The 15269-nt window shown below is 37.2% G+C and overlaps 1 protein-coding gene across 2 annotated transcripts; it reads right to left on the reverse strand.

Moving 5' to 3' along the window:
* Nucleotides 1–1206: 1206 nt before the first annotated feature.
* Nucleotides 1207–3825, reverse strand: LOC104417115 (transcription factor FAMA). 2 transcript variants are annotated; one of them, XM_018860809.2, is made up of 5 exons: nucleotides 3695–3825; nucleotides 3410–3544; nucleotides 2602–3249; nucleotides 1761–2201; nucleotides 1207–1475 (listed from the first exon to the last, which is right to left on the reverse strand). In XM_018860809.2, exons 2-5 carry the CDS (start codon nucleotides 3431–3433, stop codon nucleotides 1386–1388), a joined length of 1203 nt encoding a protein of 400 aa, XP_018716354.2. In that variant the 5' UTR covers nucleotides 3434–3544; nucleotides 3695–3825; the 3' UTR covers nucleotides 1207–1385. The 2 variants fall into 2 exon arrangements, with proteins under 2 accessions (XP_018716354.2, XP_010026737.2); XM_010028435.3 differs by having other exon boundaries at nucleotides 3657–3821.
* Between the last annotated feature and the right edge of the window lie 11444 nt (nucleotides 3826–15269).

Raw genomic sequence — 15269 nt, forward strand, 5'->3', positions numbered from 1 at the left:
TTTCAAATTACTTATTTTCCATAAAACGGAGTGTTGGTATTATTTATAACATTATTTTTAAGGTTCAATCAAAATCCGTAGCATTTGTTACAGTAAATCAATATTAATATATCGAACATCAATAGAAAAAGATCTCACGAAGCATTGGCTCATTTATCTAAGTGTCGCCTGACAATTCCAAAGCCAAAAAAAAAAAAACTATGAAACAATTTCTGACAGGTCAACCCAATTATAAGAAGGTACTTATGTAGGACAACTCGTTGACTTTCCATTCTCTCGCGTACCAACAAAATTAATCGTTCTCATCGGCAGCTCATGCAATGGCGACAGATCTTATCGATCGCCTCAACCACTCATCACCCCAACCGAGCTGATTTTTTTTTTTTTCCATCATAGGTTGACATGATGTCAATATTTAATTAATTATTCACAGATATAGTTTTGAGAATATAGGAATTTATGAGAGTTCTATCTTTGACCCTTACATTAGTTTTTTTTTTTCTTTTTTGGGTCTATCCTTACATTAGAGTTCGAAAGTTAGTACATAGAGAAAGAAAGAAATTCTTGGTCGCGCAATAAACATATTAAACATCAAATGATCATATGATGAAGAAATTTTAAATGAGTTGAACCAACTAAGACACTTATGCATTAATAGTGGATTACAATATCAAAAATGTGGTCTCTCTCGTGGCACATTATTAAAATAGACTAATAGGATAGTATTTATGTTTCTATCATTTCTAACCAAATCCGAAATCTTGTTCCGACGGAAAATATCAAGGGTTAAAAAGAACTTGTTTCAATTACAGATGGTGGGAATTCATTTTCGAGAGACAATATTGTAAGATCTTGTCTTTAATAACTACATTCGTTTCATACATATGATGATCTTTTCTTTTGAAGATTGCACATGCGGAACATGTTGCACATTGCCAACTGATTTGATTAGTGATATCATATCTAGCACCGTATATGAAGTTCAAAATCGGCACCTGTTTTTTTACATTTTGCATCACACATTTATTATATCTTTCAAAAGTTACCTCATGATTTGGTTAGCGATATCACATTAGTATATCATATGATACGGTGTAATGAAAATTTACTCAGAAAAAAAAAAAGGTGTCTGTGAGAGGGAGAGGATAGGAAATATTACTAACACTGTATCGGCCCATAATTATTCCGAATGATAAGTGCAGTATATTAAACGGCAAAATAGGTAATTAATTTATTTGTGGCCAGTACAATTATGTAATACACTAGTATTTTTCTAGCGTCAAAAGACAAAAACTACAACAGAATGTAATGGAAAAAGATAAATAAATAATGCAACGTTCATTATGCGAATTCTCTCTCTCTTACTAGTTGATGTATTATCGTAATCATATCGCGCTATTTGCATGGATGAATCCGAATATCTGCTGAACTGAACTCGCTATGTCTTCCGCTGTGAACCTTGCTTCACCCGCAACCTGCACAAGAACAACACAAAGGAAACTGACCAGTGAAATCATATATTTTCCTAAAAGTCTTTCGGTTGAAGTGAGCAGAATTGTGAATTTCATGTAGTTTACGGTCACTTTTGGTAGACGATATTCAATTGAAACACAGAAAGATCTACCTGATCATCACAATTTCTACAGTAGAACAAATTCCTCCATCAACATCGACCAGTGTACACAACATAATTCCAGTTCCATAAATTTTGACATAGCACCAAAAAAATTTAATATCGTTCAAGTATGTGAGCGACTTACCTTTACATTGAACGAATAGAGGACGGTCTGTTCAATGGTGGTTATATTTGTGTGAAGGATATTGAGTTGGAGGTCCTCTAGAGCTGCTATAGTCTTGATGAGCTGCCCAGGCCTCCTTCGCGACAGTATCTTGATCATGGCGTCAAACCCTAGGAGCTTGACCTCCACGTCGGCAATGCACGACTTGCTCTCTGCCGTCTCCTCATGGAGCCCAGTGTCGAAGTCTGGGACCTTGATCGGGTCGTTCGGGAGGCCGGGCAGCGGGGGAAAGAACTGTGGCTGTGGCGGCTGGTGAGGTGGCTGTTGCACAGGGAGAGAGGGTGGCGGCCCGCCACCATCCCCGTAGAGCCGCCGCCGCTTCTGAGACTCGAGGCACTGGAGGAGTTGCTCCAGCTCCCTCACGAACTCGATGGCACCTCCAATGATGGAAGCTTGATCTCCCTATGGAAAGATTAAGCAAGACCCCTCAAATTATTTCTTTGAATTTTTTTGTCTTTTTCTTTTGGACTGCAAAACTGAAATTTGCATGGAATGGAATTGAAAGATTTATCAATCTATTAACTGTGCTTCTTAAATAAGATATACGATGATAGAGGCAATTACAAGGTATAAACCCTACATAGTAATAGACTTAGTGAATAAATCTCCCCCTTTCTATGATCAGCTTGTGTCAATAAAACGAGTTGAGAAAATATTATTTATACGCAATCCAAAAGCTTGGATCTCATGACGCACTCTTAGATCAATAATTTCTGTATATAACTAATGTTTCTCAAAAATATTTTCTACAGCTACTTTCTTTTATTTCATAATCTTCAAAATAAAGTGTTTTATTGCATACCCTTTGTACGTAAGAGCCCGGCATAAGAGACCTCAGAACCCGGAGATGGTCGTTCATTTGCCTTCTCCTATTTCTCTCGACAGCTATATGAGTCATCCGCTGGCTCTCAACTTCCTCGCTCGTCTTGCTAGTCCGTGGCCGTTTCCTCTTGTTCTTGCTGGCCTCCGCTGCCGTGGAACTCTTGTTGCTTTGCAATTCTTCCCCGAGAAAATGCAATTGCACAGAAGCGTTATCAGGAAACTGAGTAGCTTCTTGATCCTCCCTAACTCCGTCCTCATCATCGATTCTTCTTTCGTCGTTATTGTCATTCAGAACTGGAAACTTGAGAAAGCAAACTGGGTCGATCCCGGCTTCGTCCTCGGAGTTGTGACTTGCTTGGTTGAGGGCCAACTTGGGCCCAAAGTCCGCGAATTGCATCACATCCGCAAAGCTCAACTTATCAAGAGAGCCAGAGCCAGAGAACCCAAGCGGAGATATCAATTGTTGATGGCCTTGTTGAGGAGGGTGACTCAGCATGTAATCCACCATTCCATTATTGTCACCGCCACCGCTGCTGTCGTGGTGTACTGGGATTTCGCCGACTTGTGACCTTATGAACTGATGGTGATGCTGATGTTGGTCATTGAAAGCGTTATGATCTGGGATGGCCTGCAAGAGAAGTTGTTCATGTTTAGAGCAATAATGCAACAATAGAGAGAGAAAGAGAGAGAGAGAGAGAGAGAGAGAGACTCTGAATCCAATGTTGACAAGATTTGATCTGTCAATGAAAACTAACAAACAAATGCAAATGATGGGTCGTTTGCAGTACCGAGTAGTTCTCTTCTTTCTCCATTTGTATATATATGTATATATACACTTCAACAAAAGAAAAACCCTATAGAGCTCAGCTCTTCAAGTAAGGACGAAAAGCCTAGTGAGATTTCACCCACCTTGGACCTTACACCTGAAAATGGCAGCAAACACATCAAATTACACCAAAAGCAATTGAAATTTGGTTTAACCCAATACAAATATTTATCATGTTTTGCTTGAAAGGACAAATTCATGAAACTAACTCAAGGTGAGAGGGTCGTGATGTGAACAAAACAGGAACCTGATTGGGGAGGGAGAGAGAGAGAGAGATGGTAATGGGACAAGAAGCAAAGTGGGGTTTTGGTGTTTTATGAGGTTTGAGAAGGATCTTGTCTGGAAAAGATAAGGTAATGGAGTTACGTGTTATGAAGGCCCAAGTTTGCCGTTTGACTTATAGAGAGAGAGAGAAAGAGAGAGAGAGAGAGAGAGAGAGAGAGAGAGAGAGGAGCCTGTGGGGAGATAAATGCCCACCTCACAAAGTTTCACAGTTTCACCACCCTTTAATTAATGGGGGTCACAGGGAGCCGACGACGCTCTTTTTCTCTTGCTTTTCATGACTCTTATTAAAATCAAGAGGCTTGGGTGTTCTGTGGGGTTGAATTTGAAATGTCAAAGTCCACCGCGATGTTTTCTTGCGTGTTCAATGGAAATTGAGCTCATTACAGGTCGACTGATTTAGGGTTTTCTGCATTCCTTATTTCACTTTGACGAGGGCATTGGTTCGACAACAATGATAAATGTGCTCCCATCATTTAGGTCATCTTTTTACTTGTGAAAATATTTATATGCTATCATAATCCGAGCTATCCGTAAAACAGCTCAGATCTTCGGCATGGTGGGAACGGGTTACCCACGGGCGAACTACATTTTGCCTCTCAAAATTTTGAAATTGAAGCGAGTTGCTCCTCAAAACTTCAATTTTGCAATTTGCTCCCTTATTTCTTGAGATTGGTGGTAATGTGCCCTTTAACATTTCTAGCCAAACTTTACCCGTACTCTCACTATTTGAATACTCATGACGATTATGGAAGATTTCTGTCAACTATATATACATCAAATAAATGTATGTCTCAAAAACATATTTCAAAAAAAGAAAAGTGTTAGAAAAGTCATATATTCATTGTGTGGGTGCCAATTCAATCACAAAAATTTAAATTGAGCCAATAGTCATAAATATTTTGTATTTGTGCCAATTGAGTTCATCTAATAATTTAGATTGGAAATTGCTGACATGAATATTAGCCATCCTACGAAATATGGCTGCCATTAACATGGAAATTTTTAATAATATCATATTATTTTTTTAAAAAAAATAAAATTTTAACTTTAATTTTCTTTCTTCTTTTTCTTTTGTTTTCATTGTTTTCTTTTTATTTTTTTCCCTCTATATGGGCAAGGGTCATCAAAGCTCACTGGCTACAAAACCCTTGTCGATCACCAGTGAGGGTTGCAACCCTCGCCTAGATGTGGGCGAGGTGGAGATAGGCGCAAGTGAGGCCGCCTTACCTAGATTTGGTTTAGGTGACTTCACCCTCGGCCCCTCATGCCCTTGCCAGGTGAGGAGGACTTGGACAAACGGAGGCCAAAGGACAAGGGGGTGGGTGTCCTTGGGAGGCGAAAGGGGGAGCGAACGGCCGGGGAGAGTGAGGTAGTGTTGATACAAGAGCTTGAAGGTTCAGAAATGGAAGGGCTTTGAAGGTGCAAAGTAGAGAGAGAAAAGAAACAAGATTTTAGGGCATAAAGGCTAGACCACCTCACCTAGCTTTGGGCGAGGTAGCCTCGACCATGCCCACCTTTGGTTTACCCGCATTTAGATGAGGCCGGGCACAAGTGTCAACCCTCCTTAGCAGCCGATGAGGACTTCATGACTCTCGCCCAATGGCCAATGAGGGCCAATGAGCTCTAGCAACCCTTGCTAGGACAGAGGAAAAGAAGATGAGAAAAAAGAAAAGAAGAAAGAGGAAAAAGAAAATTAAAATTTTCAAAAAATATAAAAATATAAAAATATCATTAAAAAATGTCAATGTCGGTGCTAGCCGTGTTACATAGAATAGTTGGCATTCATGTTAGTGATTTCCAACCTAAATTAACTTGATGGACTTAACTGACACAAATTCAAAAAGTTTATGACTAAATTGGTTTAATCGAAAGATTTAAGATTGAATTGGCACTAATGTAATAAGTTTAGAACTTTTCTGACACTTTTTCCATTTCTAAACAATATTTGTCAGTTAGTCTTGTTGAAATTTTGGTGATATATTCTCAATATATTATGATTTGTTCTATTTTTTATATGAAAATATACATTTGATGAATTTCACCTCCAAAACAAGTCATTGTAATGTGACAAAATATTGAAGCGGAACTTGGGGAAATTATCCCAAAAGTCCTACCTGTGTTAGATCATTCGGAATTTGAATTGGGATAGGATAGGATAAGGGAGGATTAGAAATTCTCTCAATATCGTACGGAATTTTTTTATATAAAAAAAAAAATCCTATCATGTGTATGGTATAATCAAGATAGAATATTTTTAAAAATCTTTAAAAATCTTCTAAATATCTCTCTCTAATCATCCTTGTACCTCTCCACTCTTCATGCCTTCATTATTTCACTAACAATTGGAGGAAGCTCCTCTCTCCCATAGCCTGTTCGACAAGCGAAACCGCCTCATGTGTGGGCTACCGTGAGAGAATGCCTCTTCATCTCTAAATCCATCGAACCACTGAGGGTTCGCCTCAGTGGCCACCCTTTCAACTTGAAAGGGGGAGGTGAGGTGGGGGATTGGGGATGTGGACGATTTCATTTCAGGAGTGGGTTTAGACTCCTACGCCTTGCATGGAGGCAGGGCAAAAGCGTGTTAGAGTAGGATTAGAGTAGGACCGACAAAAAAAAAAAAATATCCATTGACGCCAACTCTTCATTGATGGTAATTACATTTTAAGAAGTCAAGGTATCAATTTGAAATCAAGATTTTGAAGGGCGTGATAAGAACGGTGAAGATAAGAAAGAGAGGGAAAAAAGAATAAAGAAAAAAAGAGGAATTAAAGACACTAACAAGGAGGCTCTCCCACATATGATGGATTGTCCCCAACTTCTTCCTCGTACGCAGGCGTGAAATATCCAGACCAGAATCAAAATCTTGATCACCAATCGGAGTGAAGCAGGGTGGATTTCAGTGATTTTTCATAGCTTTCTTGTATTCATGTGGGTGAGTCGTGAATGTGAACAGAACAGGAACAAGTCAAATACGAAGAGGGAGAAAGATGACGGGAAGGGAGGGCAACAGCTGCAAGGATAGCAAAAGCTTTTGTTGATAATCTGAAATTTGGTTTTTTATTTTATTTTATTTTTTCCAGATTTTACATATCCTATTTAGGTCTAATCCATTTCTTAGGTGGAATTATTTTATCCAGACTATGTAGGCTATATCTGGTCATATCTAGATGTCGCGTCACTCCACCAAACACTGAATATGATAAAAGTTATCACATTCAAAGTTTTATCCGGCCCTCAAAACACAGTCTAGATGTGGGCAAGGCCAAGGTGAGCGCAGGTGAGGTCACCTTGCCTAGATGGGCGAGGTGGCCTCATCCTCGTACCCCGCGCCCTCGCCAAGTGAGGAGGACTTGGACAAGTGGAGGCCAAAGGATGAGGGGGTGGGTGTCCTAGGGAGGCAAAAGAGGGAGCAGACGGCTGGGGAGAGTGAGGTGGCGTTGATACGAGAGCTTACAGGTTGAGGTATGAAAGGGGTTCAAAGGTGCAGGTTAGAGCAAAGAGAGAAAGGAAACGAGATTTGAGGGCATGAGGGCAAGGCCCACTTCCACTGCGTCCACATTTAGTTGAGGCCGGGTGAGGATTGTGACCGATGAGGGCTTCGTTGCCCTCGGTCAATGGCCGACAAGGGGTCAACGAACTTCGGCAACCTCGCCAAGATAAAGGAAAAGAAAACAAGAAAAAAGGAAAATGAAATTAAAATTAAAATTTTAAAAAATGTTCACATCAGTGTTGACCATACTACGTAGGATGGCCGACATTTGCATCAGTGATTTCTTGTTTATATTAGCTAGATGGACTCAACCGACATAAATTCAAAATGTTTATAACTAAATTAGTTCAATTGAAAAGTTTACAACTGAATTGACACAAAATGCGATAAGTTTAGAACTTTTCTTATACTTTTCACATTTCCAAACTAGATTTATCAGTTACTCTTGTCAAAATTTTGGTCATATGCTCTTATGTGCAATGTATTTTCAATTTTTCCCATTTTTAATATGTAAATATTCATTTGATGAATTTCACCTCCAAAATAAGTCATGGTGTTGTAATGTGATAGAAGATCGGAGCACAATTTGGGGGAAATCATCCCAAAAGTCTTGAATCTATTATACAATAGCCGATTCAATACTAATTTTTTCAATTTGATTAATTTAATTCTAAACTTTTTGATGATTTTTCAATATAATCATTCCAAACAATTTTGACTAGAAATTGCTAACATATTAGTTCAATCAATATTGGCTTGTTTTCTATCATGAAATCCATTTATCTTCAATTCTATTTGAAAACTATTAATGTATAAATTTTTAATTATTTATTTTGATATGTTACCAAATATCAATATATTCCTTTATTTTTTACATTTTATATTATAGTCAATTGACTTAGTTGATTTCTTGTTCATATTAAATTAATAGGGAGCTGGTTAATGATACTTGCACATGTACTTATTTTGCGTGCCTATTTATTTTCTGTTGGTATCCATGGACTGGTCAAGAGTCACAACATGATCAGGGCCCTTGTGTGTCTCGAACCATTCTCAACGTGATTAACATAAATTTTGTAACATTTTTAGATATTTTTTTTATAGTCGACAATTTAAAGGAGAAATTTTCTCCATTTTTGTTAGAGCTATTGCAGCCGCCCAACTATTGGGTTAGCTTTTCTTCATAATAGAAAATCAACTCATATTAATCAATCGAATTTGTTGAATAAACAAACAAAAAGTAGTATTAGTTAATTATATATTAGGTTTTCCTATGTGGCGACCTCCACCAGGCGTCGCCAAGGCACCCACTACTAGTCAATTGAAATAGGAAAAAAGAAAGAAAGAAAAGAACATGAAAAAAAAAGACAATTAAGCAAATTGCAAAAATATTCACATCAATGCAAGTCGTGTTACATAGGATGACCGATGTTTGCAATAGCGATTTATGGCCAAAGTTAGTGGGAATAACTATTTTGAGAAATCGTCAAAAAGTTTAGAATTAAATTGGTTAAATGACTCAAGTTAAAAAATTATTCGACAAAAAAAAAAGTCAAATTAAAAATTTAGGACTAAATTGCCTGTTGTACTATAGGTCTAAACCTTCTTGGGCAATTATCCCAGCATAATTTGGTTGAAGGCAAGGTTTTGGGCACATTGCAAGAAGTTTAAAAAATTAAGGGTACAAATTGCAAATATTTAAATGTCAAAGGGCAATTTGCAAGAAACCTAAAAACTTGAGGATAATATGTAATTTGCCCCGTCAGGTTGTCGTCCCAACTAGTGTATCCATTCTGCTACAACTATTCGGGTACTCCATATTAGAATTTCGATAGTAGTTTTTACTTTTTACAATTTATTTACTTAATACGAGATACCTCTTGATTTTACTTGTTTGGTACTTGCTCAGATAGCATAAGGGACAAGTAGCCTGACGAGTCCAATAAGAGCGCCAGGAAATATGAAACTCTAAAAATTGTACACACTCATATCTGTAGACCGTTTATTACTCCCCGCCTCAATGGTCAGAGATATTTTGCCATACAGCATATTTGCATCTCTATTTTCTATCTCTAAAAATCGAGCCTATATGTTAACACGTATTAATTTGTGCCCATATAAACTTAGAAGATTTGGTCCCCATTCTACCCTACTAAATATAGGGAAAATTATCAAAAAAAAGTTCTAAATTTATTATATAGATGTTAATTTAGTCACAAATCTTTCAATTTAACTAATTTAATCCTTGACATTTTGACGATTTGTCATTGTAGTTGTTGGAATAAAATACACGGGAAATTTACGTCGATGTGAAATCGCTAGAGAAATAAGCGAAAAATAAAAATAAAGACATCAGAAATTTAACAATAAATTCAAAATGTTTATAAATAAATAACTCACTTGGATATAAACTCATGATACAAAATTATCGCGAATCCAAGCCATATGCCAAAAAGAAAAATCTCCTGCGTCTTTTTCTTTTTCTTGCGGGCGTGAACACGGCTTTTTTATACGTAGGCTTCGGCGACTTCTTGTTCGCATGGGGGAAGAAGACCTGCAAAAAAAAAAACAAATTTCTGTTTTTATACGTGTGTGTGCGCCTAGGTCAAACTTTGACCTGGGGCCCACCTCCTATTTTGGCTTCACGCGGCAGAATGATGCTGCAGAGGCTTCTTTCTTCGGATGTGTTTGTGTGCCCAGAGTCAACACTTTGACTCTGGGCCCCACGATCTGATTTCCTTTCTTAAGGGAAATCGTAACTGCAGGGATTCGTTTCCTTTTTTTTTTTTTTTAAATTCTTTTGTCTTAATTTGCACGTCCCAAAGAAAAGCAGATCAAAATTGTTACTTCTTTCTTCATCTGATTTTCAATCCTCCGGAAAAAAAAACTTTATCAATAAATTCGGTTTATCCGAATTTAAACTCGAGACATTAATTTAATAGTAGCTATTCCGGCTAATTTTAATTGGAAATTGTTGACGTGAATACAAACCATCCAACATAGCACGACCTACGATGATGTAAATAATTTTTGCAAATTTTTAATAATTTTATGAATCTATTTATTTTTTTCCTTCTTATTTTTTCTCCTCCACCAACCATAGGCGAGGGCGGGATGCCCTTACTAGATCTAAGCGAGAGGCCACAAACCGCGAGCCCTTGCTTGTAAAGTCAAGACATTAAAAAAAAAAAAAAAAAAAAAAAGGAAAAGAAAAAGAATAAAAAAAAGAAAAATTAGAAAAATCATAAAAGTTATTCACGTTAAAAATCATATAATAGCTAGTGTCCACTTCAGCAATTTCTACCCAAAATTAGGCAAAATGACTAAATTGTCAAAAATTTTTTGATTAAATTAACAAATTTAAAATATTTAAAACTGAATTGACACCTTTACAATTTGTTTATAACTTTTTTGATAAATTTTCCCTAGATATATGTTTGTGGTTGTCCACCAATTTCTTTTTGCCAAAACATGCCGAATGGAGAAAATATTTTCCATGAGAATCATTTTCAAGGGAGATGGCTGGTTTTAGTTCTTTAACGATGTAATTCAACTATCCTATATGGCAGGGGGAGGCTAGTTCAAATCCCACGGGAGGATGGGGTGGGGACGCGTAAGTTTCGGGAGTGGGTTTCGAGCTCACACACCGCAAGCGGGCGGGACAAAAGTCCGAGTGAGTGTAAGAGTAGCGTAAGATGAATCAGACCGACAAAAAAAAACGATGTAATTAAAAGCAAGACATATATATATATATATATATATATATATATATATATATATATGTCTTGCTTTTACTTTCAAAATTATCTTGTCCACTTTGTAATTCTTTTTTCATAATATAAGATACAAAGACGATAATGAAATGCTTTTCTAATATACTTTTAATGTATGGAGTATGAATTTTTATTTATTTTTGTTAAATTAAAGCAAACTAAAAAAGGTTGCCAAAAAAATAGAAAATGCAAATAACTACTAAATCTCTTAGTACTCATAAAAATTTACATGAAAATGATCCTCCATTTCAAAAAGTAATTAAAAAGTGATACCACAGTAAGCATTAAAAAAAAGAAAGCAAAGAAAATGAAATTTCATTGTAAAATTGAAAATGAACAACTTCTTATATTGGCATGTCCACAGACAAAATGAGACACAGAGCCAAGTGAAAGTTCATACGACAAAATGATCATTTTGTCCAATATACCTATGACATATTGAACACTTATATTTGCTTGAAGTTAATGGTAGGAATGAATTCGAGGAGAAGATGAAACAACACAAGAGTAGATTATGATTAGAAGAAAAGTTATAGAAGCATCGAAGATGAGTGAAGACCAATAGAGAGTGGGAGAGAGAGATTAAGCAAATTGAAACTCTTTGTGAGCGTGCATGTGGAAAAAGAGTTCGGAAGAACGATTTCTTCTTTTAAGAATGGAGGAATCATTCTTCTCAATTTTAAGTATGGTCGTTTTCCTCAATCCTAAAGAAGAAATTATTCTTCTCAATTTTAAAGATGGTCGTTTTCCTTCATTGTCAAGTTTTTTTTTTCCCATTAATTATCCACTTTCAGCAAATTATATATATAAAGGTTATGAAAATCATTTAATGAAAATCATTTTCATTAAAAACAAACACACTCTAAGGTTTTTCTTTACCAAAAAAAAAAAAAAACAAAAACAAAAAACAAAAACACACTCAAAGGGGGTTTTTTTTTTTTTTAATGAAGTTCCATAAGGCATAGAGTAGGTAACACCTCAATACCACATGAAGGGTTGATTATGTGTTCGTGCTCCTACAATTGAAGATGTCTATGAAGTGGATTTGTGAGTGCATCGTGTATCGTGTAAAGATTACCGTTGGACAACCATGACTTCAGACATGTTTTATGCCGCTGTGTATTCATAAGCTATTGATATTCCGTTGACGTTAGTAAAATAAAAGCTACATAATTCATTAGAAGTAATGCAACCAACATTAGCTGAAGATCAACCCGCTTCACAGGCAAGGTTATTGGACCAGACACCAAATGCTTTCTTGGAATGATCATACTAATTGGAAGAGGTGATAAATATCACAAGTCGCGCAGACGTGACATATGCATCTGGATCACAAACGAGAAGTGGACTATGCAGACCGCCGTGTCAGATGTTTCATAGACATACGACGAAAGTTGAACGGAAGGTATTGGCGTACGAGAGTGTTGGCTAGATCCACTTCTATGGGTGGCCAGCTAGCATAAAACAAAGGGAAATAAAAAAGAATAAAAGTCAAAAAGCAAAGAAAAGGAAGGGGGTTGCTTCCTGCAAGTAAGAGAGCGGGTCACCGAGAGGGTGCATGAAGAAAGGGGAAGGGAGGGGTGCAACTTTGCGATCCGAATTTGAAGGCCAAACGTTGACAGAATTGACTCAATTTTAAGTATGTTGTTCTTGAGATCGAGAGTTACAAATTATTTAGTTTCATTCGTTGAGAACTTCCTCTAAATTTTCCAATTATGGTTGGGATTTTCTTGTTCTGTTTATATTAATCCATTCTTGTGGTAAGGAAATATAGTTGTATAGTTAACGTTGAGGTTCTAATGCACGACTAGATAAGAACATTTTGTGTATTCTATTATTCTTAGTGATTAGTGAAAGTTTTTGGAAGGTCCATCTTTTTTCCACAATAGGTTTCCATGTAAAACCTTGGTGTTGTCATTGGCCTTGTCTCCTTATTATTCCAGCGTTATATTTACTTATTGCAATGTTATATTGGCCGATTGTTGTTGGGGTTATGTTGATTTCGATCGCTTTAATTTGGGAGAGAAATTAATCTCGATTGGGTTTAGTTCTTCGTTGATTGTTGCCTCAATTCTCTCCAACGAAGTGATATTAGAGCTAACTTTAAGATTCTAGTGTTAAATGAAGGAAACAAGTGGCATCATGTTTAAATTATATGCTTGGAATTACTCCATTTGGAAGCCTCAAATGGAAGACATGTTATATTGTAAAGGTTTGTTTGATCTTATTGAGGGTATTGAAGCTAAAGGAGATAAGGAAGATTATGAATGGGAGCGAATGAATGGAAAAATGGTTGGATTTATCCAACAATGGATTGACGATAGTGTGTTTCATTATGTTGCTCAAGAAATAAAAGTGGACACTTTGTGGAAGAAATTATAAGATTTCTATGAGAGGAGAACTCAACAAAATAAGACTTTCTAGTTAAAAGACTTCTGAATTTGAGATACAAAGATGGGAAGTAGCATGTTGGAACATGAGTTTCAAGGTGTTTCAAGATGTTATAAATTAATTGACAAATCTTGAGATTGACCTTGATGATTAGTTGCAACCATGTCTATTACTCGGCACTCTCCCCGATAGTTGGGAGACCTCGATTGTGTAAATCAAACAATTATGCTCCTTATGATATGTTTTCTATGAGAATCAATAAAGAAAGCTCAATGAAGAAATAAAGAGAAAAAGGATTAAATTATGCTTCTAAATCAGAGGCTCTTGTCATAGAAAATAGTGTAATAAGTCAACCAAGAAAGTTCCAAAATAGTGATAAAAAGGCAAGTTAAGAGGAAGGCCGAAATCAAGGCCAAGGAGGAGGGTGAAATACTAAAATTGTAGCAAGATGGAACACTTTGCCAAAGAGTGCTAGTTGCCAAAGAGAGATAAGTCTTGTGATAGAAATGAAGATTGAAAGAAAGAAGAGAAACATGATATGGCGACAGTTGCATCCGATGGTGATATTGTGTTTATTTGTGAGGACACTTGTGTGAATCTTACATGCCAAAACTCTACCTAAGTTGTTGATTCCGCAGCTTCATTTCATGTCACCTCACAGCATGACTATCTCACAGTGGATTTATACTTCAAAAATAAAATAAAATTGGGGGACAATAAATGATAAACATGAAGACTTTAGAGACCAAATTATGATGATTTAGATATTTTCTATTGGACATTTTGTGTCCCTTTCTCTCTCCCCTTCGCACGCCTCATCCATTCCTTCTTCATCGTGCGAAACCTCTCTCTCTTTCTTTGCAACCCACCGAACCAGCTGATCTCACTTTCCTTTCATTTGCTTCTTTTGTTTCTCTCTTTCATTTTACTTCAAGCACCCCACGTGAGTCAACATCCTTGCAAGTGGAGCTCTTTTGTTGACCCCTTTCCCCCACGCGTCCAGCAGCAGGTGAGCACATCTCACCGAAGACCCAAGGCCCCCGTTCTCCACCTTCGCTTCTCTTCATTTGCTCAAAGCCTCCACCGAACGTTTGTCAGCCCACATCCCTCGAAGCCACGCATCCAGTCAACCCCCGAAGCCTTTGTTGACCACAAATCTCCACCGAGCAGCTCCTTCGGCGTCCATCTTTTCCAGCTCGTGTCTTGTTCGGTCTCCACCAGCTCGCCAGCAGCCAGCTTCAACCGTCGATGCTGCTTCTCTCTCTTTGCTGCCCGTTCATCCGATGTCTCTCGCACGAAGCAGCCCCATTCCTCGCGCTTCAGCCCATAGCTCGGCAATTTCAGCAACCCAGCACGCTGTAGCAAGCCCAGTCTGCATCTTCACGGCCCATGCTAGGGGTGAGCAGCGGTCTAGGGTCGACCCTGGACCGACCCTGGACCGGCCCAACCCTGCTGGTCCTGGTCCGGTTCCTAAGGGGACCTGGGTGGTCCTTGGTCCTGAAACCGGGACCAACACCTTTGCGGTTGGTCCCTGGCCCTAAGAGTTTTGAGTCGGTCCAACGACCAACCCCGTATATTATATTATATTATATTATATTATTTATAATTATTTTATATATTCAAACCTAAGTAAAATGTATGTTATATTATATTATAGCACTAATAGTAATTTCAATTTAAAACTTTTGTTGAGTATTAATTAAGTGTCGTTTGTTTTGTTTTAAGGTGTTTAGAAGTTCAAGTGAATTAACAAGATGTGAAGTTATATATTCATGGTTTATATTAAGTATTTTGAACTTTTTATGGTTTAATTGTATTTTACTAATGAATTTCAACTGCACTTTGCTTTTCAATTTGTGTCAAATGATAGAAGTTTTTGAAGA

This window comes from Eucalyptus grandis, chromosome 8 (genome assembly GCF_016545825.1).
Source record: "Eucalyptus grandis isolate ANBG69807.140 chromosome 8, ASM1654582v1, whole genome shotgun sequence".
NCBI classification, from domain to species: Eukaryota; Viridiplantae; Streptophyta; class Magnoliopsida; order Myrtales; family Myrtaceae; genus Eucalyptus; species Eucalyptus grandis.

Coding starts and splice junctions, on each gene's coding strand:
- LOC104417115 (XM_018860809.2), bottom strand. CDS start 3,433: ATGGAGAAAGAAGAGAACTACTCG. Junction 3,250..3,409: donor AGAAAGAAGAGAACTACTCG/GTACTGCAAACG, acceptor CTTCTCTTGCAG/GCCATCCCAGATCATAACGC. Junction 2,202..2,601: donor CGGGCTCTTACGTACAAAGG/GTATGCAATAAA, acceptor ATCTTTCCATAG/GGAGATCAAGCTTCCATCAT.